Source organism: Salmo trutta, chromosome 2 (genome assembly GCF_901001165.1).
Source record: "Salmo trutta chromosome 2, fSalTru1.1, whole genome shotgun sequence".
NCBI lineage: Eukaryota > Metazoa > Chordata > Actinopteri > Salmoniformes > Salmonidae > Salmo > Salmo trutta.
The window spans coordinates 64,737,862-64,751,361 of NC_042958.1; the positions used below are offsets into that span (position 1 = coordinate 64,737,862).

The 13,500-nt window shown below is 40.8% G+C and overlaps 2 protein-coding genes and 2 long non-coding RNA genes across 6 annotated transcripts in view; 1 reads left to right on the forward strand and 3 right to left on the reverse strand.

Annotated features, from left to right (window-relative positions):
* Positions 1-13,500, reverse strand: part of LOC115160932 (beclin-1) — a gene marked incomplete in the record, with an annotated part of 102,335 nt that overhangs the window by 47,215 nt on the left and 41,620 nt on the right.
* Positions 1,656-4,318, reverse strand: LOC115160964 (uncharacterized). 3 transcript variants are annotated; one of them, XR_003869150.1, is made up of 6 exons: positions 4,230-4,316; positions 3,430-3,552; positions 3,126-3,224; positions 2,691-2,905; positions 2,139-2,248; positions 1,663-2,030 (listed from the first exon to the last, which is right to left on the reverse strand). It is a non-coding gene; the product is annotated as an uncharacterized LOC115160964 (long non-coding RNA). The 3 variants fall into 3 exon arrangements; XR_003869153.1 differs by having other exon boundaries at positions 1,656-2,030; positions 2,139-2,905; positions 3,441-3,552; positions 4,230-4,318; XR_003869149.1 differs by having other exon boundaries at positions 1,657-2,030; positions 2,139-2,905; positions 4,230-4,318.
* LOC115160971 (uncharacterized) lies at positions 4,337-7,934 on the forward strand. Its single transcript, XR_003869157.1, has 4 exons — positions 4,337-5,272; positions 5,523-5,633; positions 5,815-5,877; positions 6,108-7,934. It is a non-coding gene; the product is annotated as an uncharacterized LOC115160971 (long non-coding RNA).
* On the reverse strand, positions 8,931-11,838 carry LOC115160939 (uncharacterized). The gene is made up of 2 exons (XM_029711506.1): positions 10,410-11,838; positions 8,931-10,072 (listed from the first exon to the last, which is right to left on the reverse strand). Exons 1-2 carry the CDS (start codon positions 11,478-11,480, stop codon positions 9,854-9,856), a joined length of 1,290 nt encoding a protein of 429 aa, XP_029567366.1. The 5' UTR covers positions 11,481-11,838; the 3' UTR covers positions 8,931-9,853.

The following is a 13,500-nucleotide window of genomic DNA, read 5'->3' on the forward strand; positions in this document are numbered from 1 at the left end:
GGAGGGGTGAGGATAGGGAGGGCACGTCAGATATTCCTCCTCCATCCTTTAGTCTGTTTTTACCCCCTCCATCCTCCTTCCCCCATCCCCCTATCTAGAAGGGAGGGCGTTTGAGTAATGTGGCCCCCACAGGGTCCCTCTGGGATGGTGTTGGGCGCCTCAGTTCGAGGCACTGCTGTGTATGCGCTGGAGGTGGAGGGCGTGGAGCCCGATGCCAACGGCCCAGGACCGGTGGCCAGGGCCTTGCGGAAGGGGGGCATGAGGAAGGGTTCTTGGGCCAGCTGCAGCACGTCGATGCGCTCCTCCTTGTGGTGGGCGAGGTAAAGGCGGATGAAGGCCTGACGGAGAGAGAGATAAAGGCACCGAAGTGAGATGTTTATTTGTTTTTTAGGGGGTAGATCAGCTTTAATATCGCATATAGATTGTGGCTTCCATCAATGTAATTGTCTGCATCATTTCCAATCCCCCAATAGACAGATAGATAGGTAGATACACACACACAGAACCAGATAAACATTTGGACACACTACTCATTCAAGGGCTTTTCTATTTTTAAACTATTTTCTACATTGCAGAATAATAGTCTACACGTTAAAACTGTGAAATAACACATTTGGAATCATGTAGTAACCCAAAAGGGTTAAACAAATCAACATACACTGCAAAAAGTCAGCTCTCAAAAACAAAAAAAACAAAAAAATGCAGGAAATATTACCTTAAATAAGTGTAACGCTTGATGTAGTGGGTGTGGAGTAAGGCGCAGGAAACAAGAGCGTTTGCTATCGTGCTTTAATAAATGCACCATCAAAGAGAGTATACACCCAAAATAACAACAGGGTGTAATGAAAATACAATGACCCAAAAACACATTCCACTTACACAATACACAGTGCAAGAAAGAAAAAAGCCCGCACACAGAACAGGTGGGGAAACGGGCTTAAGTACCCAACTAATCACTAATGGAACACAGGTGATACCAATAAAGTCAAAACCAACAGAAAAGGAAAAAGGCATCGGTGGCAGCTAGTAGGCCGGTGACGACGACCGCCGAGCGCCACCCGAACAGGGAGAGAGAGGAGTCACCCTCGGCAGGAGTCGTGACAATAAGCAAAATTATCTGCTAACAGAACTGGAAAATTTTACTTGCCAAGATGTTTTAAACAAGTAAAAATATCTAGTCTCAAAGAACGCACAGATATCTTAAACCTAGTGCGTTTCGACTAAAAACAAGTAATTTGTCTGGATACAAAGAAAATATTTAAGAATAATCTTCTGAATATGTAGGAAAATGTGCTTAAATTTAGAAAATGCTAGTGCCATCATCTTGAAATAAGGCTGTATGTTTAGTAAATATTTCTTAAAACCAGTACAGCTACACTAAAAACAAGTACATTTGTCTGGATACAAAGAAAATATTTAAGAATTATCTTCTCAATATGTAGGAAAATGTGCTTAAATTTAGAATCCAATGCTATTGCAATCGTCTTGAAATAAGGCAATATGTGTCACGACTCCTGCCGAGGGTGACTCCTCTCCCTGTTCGGGTGGCGGTCGTCGTCACCGGCCTACTAGCTGCCACCGATCCCTTTTTCCCTTTTCTGTTGGTTTTGTCTTGATTGTTTGCACCTGTATATGATTAGTGTTTAGTTGAATATTTAAGCCCGTTTCCCCACCTGTTCTGTGTGCGGGCTTACTTTCTGTTGTCGACTGTTGTTGATGCAGTGGTACGTGTTATTGGATCATTGTGTTTGTTGGATCACACCCAGTTGTGTTTTCGTGGGTGTACTTTTCTTTTATGGTGCAATTCATTAAAAGCCCGTTAGCAACTACTCCTGTTTCCTGCGGCTGACTCCACACCCACTACTGTAATAACGCGCCATGAGATACGTCACGCTGGCATAGATGTCCTCTTTTGGGAAGGTCACCACAGGCATGGTTCCAATGGCCAGTACGCAGTTGGTTTCGCAGATAATCACGACACGGCTGAAGAGTAGTCTCTCCTGAAGAAAGGTGTTGGGGTCTTCTGCAGACTGACACAAACACAAAGAGAAAAACAAATATGACAACAAAGACAATTCACACTTTTTGTATGTTATGGTTAAGTAATGAAAATTCTAATACATGCACACATTTCTTACCTCAAGGATGTGAAGCATAGCCTCACTTGCATGTCCTAACTTCTTCGGTGGAGCCACAGGTGATGGGAATATATCTGGTAAAGCCCTCATCATAGCGATTGAGTGCTTCACTGTTAAAAACAAAAATAGTTTCATTTGATTTACTGCAGCCAGTTATTTAAACAAAAATGAATCCGTTCATGGGATTCTCCATTGTCAACAGAGCCAGTAATTACCTTTGTCCAGCAGCGGTGGCTTCATTACCTTTTTGAACACTACATAAAACTGTGCCTTGTTGTAAAAGGTCCCCCAGCAGGTCTTCAGTTCAGATATAAAGCAGTTCCCTCGATCGAGGATCCGCCGGAGTTCATCCATAACATGACAGACATACAGACAACCAGACCGAATTCTCGCGAGCTCACTGTTTTACATTTGCCCGAAGTAGTTTACCCCCGTCCCTGCTATGGCTTCTCACGCTGCTCAGTTCCCACACCGCATCTCATTTGAGATTTGGTCTGGTGTTAACCAGGATAAAGAAGCATAGGCCTACTTAAAATGAATACATTTGCTTACATGTTCCAGTTCTCTGAAGCAGGGATACCCTTGAAGTATCTTGGTAGGCCTGTCCTGCTCCTTAGTAGCATCAGAGTCGATGAAGGCCCGTCTTGCTTGGAATTCAAGGTCCAGGAGCTGGAAACATCCTTCTGGTTGGGTCTGGCCTTGGTTTTGTACATCTCCTGTAGAGTTTTATAATGTCTCGCCTGGTTCTGTAGGCCTCTCAGTAGTTTCTGATGCCAGAAAACATCACAAACCCCACCAATTAACATTTAAAAATGTAGACTGAAATTAAGACCAGTGATTCCGCTGGTACTACCACCACAAACCTCTCATTCCACAGGAAACACTGAAGACTAAATAGTCACTTGGTTTCTAGTCCCTCATTTAGAGTAGTAGTAGAAGTTGCATTTATAAGGAAACACTATCCACTATTTCAATTTGTGTACTTACCACCCAACTGTTCAACCTCTGGGGTGCTGCATCTAGATAGTGGGGATCTCTCCAGGTCCCAGAGGAGGTAGCTGGTCTACACAGGTCTGATTCTTCACCCTGTATAAGACATACATTTATTCTATAGTAATTATAAAGGCAAAGAACACCACACTGTAACAACAACCTAACAGCAAACACCAAAACAAGTAGATCTGTAGATACATGTATTGTAATGATGGCCAGGAAATGCTACTTTGATAACAGGAAACACTGTCTGCATGGTTAGATTAAATGTCTCCCAAATGTCAAAATCTAACATGACCTCATTATCACCATGAGTAAATCTCCAAATGGTTCTCCTTCTGAAGAAGTGCTCTGGACCGGGAAAGAGATCATGTAAATCCTCCTTAGAGGCTGGGCAGCATGTCTGTGCTTATATTAGCAGCTAAAAAATACATGAAACCACATGGAAAATAGTTAAGTAATTAGCAACTAAATCATAGTTTATAGACGCAAAGTGTCAGGTTGATATAGGTTATGAGACATTAGCATGCTGTCTTCCCTTTCCAGTTAATGCAGGAATGATTTACCAAGATAGCTCATGTTAGCTAACAAAATGAGTTTACTAGTATATCATGAACGTTTAAGTCAATTACTTTAAACCAAAAGATAGTGCAAGCTAATGAAACTAACGTTAACGCTAAATTGTCTCCCATATTGAAAACCTTAGTTAATCTTTGCTTGCCTAGCTAAGATTGTAGACAATGACTGACACCATCGATAATTTAGCTTCGCCGTCTTTGGCGCCATTTCTATTGATTTTCTATTGTCAATAGAAAGGGCGCCAAAGACGGCGAAGCTAAATAATCGACGGCGTCAGTCATTAGGGCACATTTACACCTCATTAACACTATTTCTGGCAATAAAGCACTCAATCTAACCAAAGTTCAAGTTTTTTCAACGAATGGCCGTTCGTGCAGTTATTAACTGCAAAAAAGGCAACGTTACCTAGTTAAAATTAGCATGCTAACTTGGTTTGCCAACTTTCCAATTCAAATGAACGTTAGCTAACGTTAGCTTGCTAAGGAGAAAGGTAGACGGGTGTAAACAAATGAACATTACCTTTTAATACTGCGGTTGATATATGGTCCATGCCTGGATATGTGTCATCCATTCCATCTTCATTCATGGTTTTGTTAGATGACTCAAAGATTTGGACCGTATTTTAGTTTTTTAGGCCTCCCTTATTTAGCTAGATAATGTGATGAACGTACGTCAGTTAAGCAATATCACAAGAGAGGGAGTGCTGAATATCAGCACGGCTGTGATTCGGTCGTAGGTACGAGGCCGCAGGCCAAAGATAATAATATTCAGTATAACAGCACGACCTCGAGTGTGATATTGCTTTTATACAACACTTCTACAAGCGCAATTTCTTAGTTAACAGTAATAAGCAACAACAGATTATGATTTGTTTATTTATTTCATCATTTATTTGGCTCCGCCAACACACATAGTTCCCCAACTGGTCTGGAACTGGACTGTTGCCAAGCAACACATATACATTTTCCTCCACACTAGCTTGCTACTGCTACTTTGTGTAGGTCTACACGTTACCGTCCTCTCCTGACGACCATTCATCATTTAACTCAAATGTTATTTGTAGAAATATGTTCATATTTGCCGTGCGAAGTTTGTTACAATTTAAGATAGATAACGATTGTTAATGTAATTAACGGTTATTAGAACACCTGTAAAGCGGAGTGATACATGTATAGTTAAAAGTCCCAGTGGTGTTGTTCTCTACTCCAATAAATTACTTGGTTTTATTATAAATACTGAACATCATTTTCACTTCTTTCCGCCCTTTTCATCGAAAGCTGTGGGAACGTTTTACTTGCGTTTAGTAACGTTCAAGATGCTTTGACGGTGCGTTATCTGCTGCGTTTTTATTACTTTTTCATTGAAACTGTTATTGAGCCATATCAATAGATTTCACAGTGGCAGCCCTGATTTCTGGCTGCTCTGTGGTATTGACGGATGCACTGAGGAATATAGTGTACAATTCCTTCCATCATGTAAAGAGAAACCACCTTCAACACCTACTTGATTGCACCCGACCAGATGAACAGCCATCGGAGGAAAGCCAAGCACCACCGGAACAAGTAGCTAGCTTGCATTTTTTTTGTTCTCTGGATTTAAAAAAATAATTTAATGAACAGACGATACACGGACCAAAATCATACTGTCCATTAGGCTATTCGATCATTGTAGCCATAATGACTCTTATGGCTAAAGCTGGGTTGATGTGAAAATAATCGATGATAAATAGGAACAAAACACTTAAATAGCACTATTGGTGACACTAAATACAATTTCAAATAATCATCTGTTTCTTTGATGTGTGGTACACAGGACAACAGTCTTCTAGCTAACTCCAGCATCACTGATCAGCAACTCCATCCATCTGACTCAGATGATGGGCAAAGGGGCATTGACCAACATGGAGCTGTCACAGTGCAACAGGTAAGTTACTCGGTTGGTGGCAATCTACTGAAATGTACCATATTTTTTTAAGTACTTAGATTTACTAATAGCATTCATAGTCAGTCTTCGCAACCACTTCTCCTGTCACAAACATTATACTTGTCATGAACTTGTAATGTCCAGCCTCAGGATACTACATTCAATGTCAACATTCTTTTAGAATCTGACAACACATGCCACTGCTTTTGTGATAAATACCAGAGCCAAGCATCTTCTCTCACAGGTAAGCAGAGCATTTGGTTTGTTACATTATGCAGATCATTTTGTAGTGGTTCAGTGATGGTTGAGTTCATTCTCAGTGCTAGGTTGTCTACCTTACTATTGTTGACCCCTTATGTCCTTATGTTAATGAATATGTCATAAGAAAATGTGAATATCATAGGTATACATGATGGTGTGTTCCAACCTCCATGATTGATGACATCCCCACCTCTCTCACTGTCTCATTTTCAGAAAGGTGTGAATGACATTGTTGCTGGGGTACAGCAGTATCAATCATCACTATTGGACAACCTCAGGAAGCAGATGGAGGCAGTGCTAAAGAAGCATTCAGGAAGCACATCAGGTCAACTTGAAAAAGATGCAATGGATATAGTTGACAATTTCATTGACCCTTTTGCTGGCGTTGCAACAACATTTAGACAGGACAGTGTTATTAAGAAGCTGTTTGGACGCAGAGGAAATTCCAATTGCCTGAACCATATGCAGGATGAAATGTGGAGGATCAAAAGACATTTTCATCAAAGACAAATTATTTTATTATGTACCATTAGTCAAAAGTCTACAGCAGTTCTTATCACACCCAAAGATTTTGTCTATGGTTGAAAAGGGACCCCAGATGTGCAGGGCAAGTTTTTTTCATGACATTGTTGATGGTGCTCTTCTAAAATCACATCCCTTATTTTCAGAGAAACCAAATGCATTGCAGATTGTTCTGTACACGGATGAAATAGAGATCTGTAATCCACTAGGATCCTTTGCATCAAAAAACAAGTTGTTAATGGTGTACTACACCCTAGGAAATATAAATCCAAAATACAGGTCTAAACTGGCTGCTATCAGGCTACTTGCCATGGCTAGATCAGCAGACCTCTGTCAATCTGGTGTAGATGTAATATTGAATAGAATCAAGGAAGACATGGATGCATTCATTGTACAGTGGGGTTAAAATGCTAACTATTAACGGCGAGAAAACGATATATGGTGCCATGGTCTCTCTCTCTGGAGACACCCTGGCACAACATGAACTAGTAGGGTTCAGAGGGTGTGGGCTTTGCCTACTGTAAGTGCAGACACTGAGTGTTCTTTTGAGGACATGCAGTCACACTTCAATGAGGATGCATATACTGAAAGGACATTGGAGAAGCATGTCAGACAGTGTGATGAAATAGAAAAGGCACAGACTGACTTGCTTCGCAACAGCCTGAGAACAACATATGGGATCAATAGAAGGAGCAAGTTAGTTGAATTCTCAGCCTTTGATATCATACAACAAACTCCGCAAGACATTATGCATGTAATTATGGAGGGCATAGCCCCAATGTATTTTGAATCATCTTGTTGTGTCATGACAGATTGATCTGGACTCAGTGAATTCTGCTATTCTTGGTTTCTCTTATTCCCCTCTAGATGTTAGCGATCGGCCATCCCCAATTTCTGTTAGTACATTAACGTCAAGTGATGGAAAACTAAAACAGTCATCTGGGCAAATGCTTGTCCTGCTAAGGATATTGCCATTTGTTTTGGAGAGTTTGGAAGTCAATGCATATATACGACTGACAATTGAGCTAATAGAGATTGTACAGATAGTATTTGCACCTGTTCTTTCCATTTTGACTGTGTCTAGGTTGAAGTTACTCATTGTAAATCATTTGAAGTATTGGAAGGAGCTTTTTCCAGACCGCAATGTTACACCTAAACAGCATTATATGATACATTTGCCATCACAGATAAAGTCATTGGGTCCAATGGTTAGACATATGTGTATGCGGTTCGAGTCTAAACATTGTTTCTTTAAACAATGGGCTTCCAAGCTCAATTAAAAAAAATATTTGCAAGTCTTTGATCAATCAGAACCAAATATATGAAAGCTGCCAAAATGTTGACAGTTCAATGCACCCAGTTTTTTCAAATGAAAGGGAGATGGGACCTGTATCAGAGGTTAAAGATCTACAATATTTACGTGGAAAATTGAGGGACTTCCTAGGTTTCAATGAAGTAAACCATGCTGTATCACTCAAATGGCTTGTAATCAATACAAATAAAATACATAAATCAGAAGTCCAAGATCTTTGCCAAAGTACTGAATGGTAATATGCAGAATTTGGACTGGTCAAAAACATATTTCTCGTTGATTCTAGGCTTTATTTTTTGGAATATCCACCATTTCAAACTATACACTTTGATAGAAACATCATGTCTTATCAAGTTGAGGTCCCACACTTTGCACAGGCCACTGAGTTAGTGGATGCTGAAAAGCTGGTTGATTTTACCTCTCATTACACAATTAGCAACAAGAGCCAAACTTATGTACATGTCAAATACCATCTTGGGGAAGTAATAGAATTGTACAACACTTCAAATGACTCAGTGTGTTCCCCAGATATGAAAAGTGTACTGTCTTTGTTCTGTACAGTATTTTGTCTACATGATTGCTGTGCTGTGTGTATGATTTACAATAAAACTGAATTCCATTTGGTCATTATCTGTTCTTAATATGTGAAGAGATGAAAAGGATAAGATGCTTGAAATAAGAAATTCTGACTTTGACAAAGCAGTTCTGTACTTGTCAGTGAAACAGCTTTATAATTCTGGTATTTTTAGTTTTGAGCATTAAGTTACTCAGAACCAATAACACAATCTCAGTAACAAGTTATATTATCTTAAGATAATTAAGGACAAAAAAGCTTGAAACAAGTGAAATGCTCCAACATACAAACTGGCTGATAAGAAGAAATATCTTGTCAGACCAAAAACAAGTATATATTGCCAGTATTTAAGATATTTAATCTTACTTAGATTTCAATTTTTGCAGTGCAGACGCGTCTTAACATCAACTGTTCAGAGGAGACTGCGTGAATCAGGCCTTCATAGTCGAATTGCTGCAAAGAAACCACTGCTAAAGGACACCAATAAGAAAAAGAGACTTGCTTGGCCAAGAAACACGAGAAATGGACATTAGACCGGTGGAAATCTATCCTTTGGTCTGTTGAGTCCAAATTTGAGATTTGGTTCCAACCGCCGTGTCTTTGTGAGACGAGGAGTAGGTGAACGGATGATCTCTGCATGTTTGGTTCCCATCGTGAAGCATGGATGAGGAGGTGTGATGGTTGTTACCAACAAGTGAGGTCTCGAACTAACAGGTCCAGTACATGAACACACTTACCACTGGCAACTATATGGAGACAAACAAACCTTTTTTAATAAGCTGTGAAAAAAAGAGTGAACTATTTTCCAATGCTCATTAGACTGGCCGAAGCCAACCCCAGTGAATAGGCCATGTTGTATATGGTACATTCCACTCTCTCTTTCTTCTTGCGTGTGTAGGAGCTACCACTGTACTGTACAGGGGGCCTGCGCTTCTTCTGGGACAACAAGTTTGACCATGCCATGGTGGCCTTCCTGGACTGTGTGCAGCAGTTCAAGGAGGAGGTGGAGAAGGGAGACACGGGATTCTGCAGACATCATCGAATTATAATTGTAATCATCCATGGATTATGTCGACAGTCCAAGGATAAAGCTGTCAAAAGCTGACCAACTTCAGTTATTTGTGTAAATTTGGTAAGTTATACAACTAAATTAATTAGTTGATCTTTCTTTTTTAAAACGCATGAAACAAAATCACTCCTTTTAATATTCAGATTTCACAAATACGTTCCCTTGTTTCTTAATATTTAATTTATTCTATTTTCCTGCACTAGTAACACATCTGACAGAATGATTTAGATGAGTGTTTGGATTTGATTTTATTGAGGTGTTTTATACAGGTGTTTCTGTAGATTTGAGGAACTGCAGAACACTGTTGGTTTAGATGTTTCTGGATACAATACTGCCTCCTAGTAGTACTGCCTCTTATTGGAACCCTCACAGATTCCAAGGTAGAAGTCCTCATTTGGCCAGCAGGTGGTTTATCAGTCACTGTATGTCTGTCTGTTCAATACAAAATAAGAAAGAGTGACAGACTCAGGTCCCTTGGTGCATCACATCACGGATCGCTTCACGTAGCCAGCCAGTACAGTGCCTTTGAGACGGTGCATGGTGGAGTCATAGACCCCTCGTCTAGAGCTCTTGGAGGAGAGCTTGGCATAGATCTCACTGTGTTTCTCCAGGCGGCTAGGATCAAAGCACCGGCCGCAGTGCTCACACTGCTTCAGCTTGGAGTTGACTGCACTCATCCCAAATCGACGTTTCAACACCACCTGAATGAATGGATGTTATCAGATGGGCCAAATAATGGGCAGCTGGGCAACAAAGACAAGATATACAATATGTACAAACCAGATGAGGCTGGTGGGAGGAGCTCATTGTAATGGGCTCATTGTAATGGCTGGAATAGAACAAAAGGAATGGTATCACACACATCAATCACATGGAAACCACGTTTGATTCCGATCAATTCATTTCATTCCAGCCATTACAACGATCCTATCCTCCTATAACTCCTCCCATCAGCCTCCTCTGATACAAACGCACGTGATCACCAACACTACACTAGATCAGCAGTTAGCATTGCTTTGGAATGTCAAGCTACTTTACCTGTCTGTCCTCCTTTTTCTCTTCCATGTTCAAACCCTTCTTGACTTCCTTTGGCTTGCTCACAGTGTATCTTGTGGCTGTCTGCTTTGGCTTACTTGCCACACTGCTTACTTCTCCATTTCTCCTCACCTCTTTAATCCTTTCTTCCTCTTCTTCCTCTTCTTCGTTATCTCTTATCATCTCCCATAGGTCAGAATCCACCTTCATCAGGCAGATCTCCTGGATGAACTTCTCCACCTTTTTTCTCAACCGCACTTTCGCGTTTTTCTCCTCCAAAGCCTGAGCATCCATCTTGGCCCCACTTTTAATCAGTTTCAATTCTTGGGTGACACTGATCAGCTTGGCCTTCATATATGCCATCACCTGCTCAGCCTCTGAGTTAAAGACGTCCCATACCATCTCATCGGGGCATGGCGGTAGATCCTGTACAGTTAGTGTCTGAGTCTTGAACTGAATGTGTTTCTTCACAACCTGCCTTCTGTACTTTGAAGCAGCAGGACGAGGGCTGCCCTCTGGTCTGACTGGCTGGAATGGCTTCTTCTTGGCATCACTGTTTGGCACAGTGACTCTGGCTCTAATGGGAGGCAGTGGCATCTTGGCGACCATATTGGCTCCATGGACTGCCTTCATTGGCTTGGCACTATGGAGGTAGATGTCTTTCACCACGTAGGTTTGATCCCTCTTGGTACGGATGGGTTGCAGTGGCTTCCGGATGGAAGGAACAGTAGCCTTCCCTGACTGCTGAGATGTTGGAGCTACATGCAGTCCTTGACTCTTCCCATTGCAGATGGACCTCTTCTTCTGCAGTACTGGGATTCTGGAGGGAGGATGTGGTTTCTTTTCCACAGCCTTCAAACTGGCAAGTCGCTGCAGTGCACCCTTTCTTTCTTCAGTCAACTCCAGTACTGGGATTCTGGAGGTGTTAAAACTGTTTTGTTTGAGCGCTAGAAGCTTCTCAGTGGTCTTGGGTTGAGATGGCAGGGCAGGCTGAACAGAGTTGCTACTGGCAGCTCCAAGGTTCCCTGTTAAAGCATTATATTCCATTAGCGGCTGCAAGAATCTCCTCATCATCAAGGAGATTGACAGTGGCCTTCTTCTAACCTCGTTCTACAACTAAGTTGTAGTCTAGTAGCACTTTCTATATTTTATGGTGATCTACTGTGTTAACTATATCTCAGGAGAAATCTGCTACATTGTCTTGGATACTAGTGTTCTATTTTCAGCAATCAGACGCCAGAATGTTCAAACAGAACATTTGGAATTTATTGATCAGTTGTGACATCATAATTGGTTCACAAATAATGAGACTTCTGGAATCTCACACACTTATGTGGATGTGATGTCATAATAGATCATAATATACTGCCCAAAATGGTAAATGTGACCTACCTGTGTTGAACTGCTTGCCCTCATCTCATATTTAAACATGCCACTTTTCTTTGAGGTGTAACATATTACTTAACTCTCTGAATTGTCAATTTAAAGACATTTTGCCAATTTATTAATGACTATATTTAGCTAACATAGTTAGTTCTTACCTTTGCCTCAGCAGTCGCGTCCAGATCATCATGGCGTTTGTAGTTCTTTATGATAGCCACATTAGCAGCTAATTAGCATTTCATTTTTGGGGGCTAAATGCAAGTGACTAAATTGATAAGTAACCTTGTCCTACAGATATTTACACGGTTATTGAAACATCACACAAGGGTAAACCTTCATGAAACACATCCCTTATTTTAAGTGTTTCTAAAATGTCCTATGGTGGAAAGACGGTTGGAACCATTTCTTGTTTGACCGCTATGTATTATGGGTATTATGACTCATACTGTGGTACTCTATTGTACTTACACAAATAACTGGAGTTGGTCAGCTTTTGACAGCTTAATCCTTTGTCTCTGCACGATCATTTGCCTCCAACTAGTCACTAGCATGAGAAATCTGCAGATGATTTTGTCCTAGCATACTGGCCTTAGATAAAAAAAAACAATGCTCTCCTTGCTTCCCCATGATGTTTTGAGAGGGTGGGGAGAAGACTGGAGGAAGGACTTTTGAGATTCACCACTGGTGTGAGTTCCAATCGAAGAAGTCTTGTTTCCTTGTTTGATTTCTATATTGACCATTTGAAAGGACAAGATTAACAACTGTTAAATTATAAACATTCAAGTCCACCTAGACTTGTAGGTGTTATGAAGGTAGATATCTGAGACGTTTGGAGCACATTCCAGGATTGAGTCCTAATAGTAGCTAAGTGGCTTCTGGTTGTGTCTTTTCCTTCATATGCACATATCTTATGACACTGGATAGGTGAAAGCTGTTGTTTCCAATTGACCTGTTCAATTCTTAAAGATCAGTACACATGAAGGGAAGGAGAGAAGGACACGTTGAACTACTGAGATGCAGCACTGGAATGGGTTCTTATGTATCACATGCTTCTTACTTTGCTCCAGAAGCAAAACTGGGGAGTCACGAACCTGGTTTTCTGCCTATTTTTCTTCAATTGGTTTGTGTCTTTGTGGTTCAACTACACTCTAGCCACAGAATAATGTACATGTATGTTTTAATAGTTTCTTTTACTGTGCTGACAAGGTAAAGATGGTTTAAGTTCACCATGCGTTGGAACAGCATTGGAATGTTTGCCTTGTCTGTTCTGTCTCCCCACTCGCAGGGCGCACCAAGTGTCGACCGAAAGCTTTGGCGTCAGGATTATGCTGTGCTTTTGTTCATTGGCAAATTCGACAAGGCAATCCTTTACTACAAGGACTTCTTGGTGTGGATTTAAATGTAGACAAGGAGGCTTGTGGCAGTATTTAATGCCCATATCACTGTATGATTTGGTTTTTCAGGTTCATTACACACATATAACATTCCAATAATGGACTCCACACAGAACGCCTTATGTAAAAGGATATTCCAATTCTAACATTTGTATAAAAAAAGGTAATCAAATTGTATGATGATAGACTGATTTGATTTATTGATTACGTAAGTATTCTACCTCCTGAGTCAAATACATGTTAATATCACCTTTGGCAGCGATTACAGCTGAGTCTTTCTGGGTAAAATCTCTAAATGCTTTGCACTCCAGGATTGC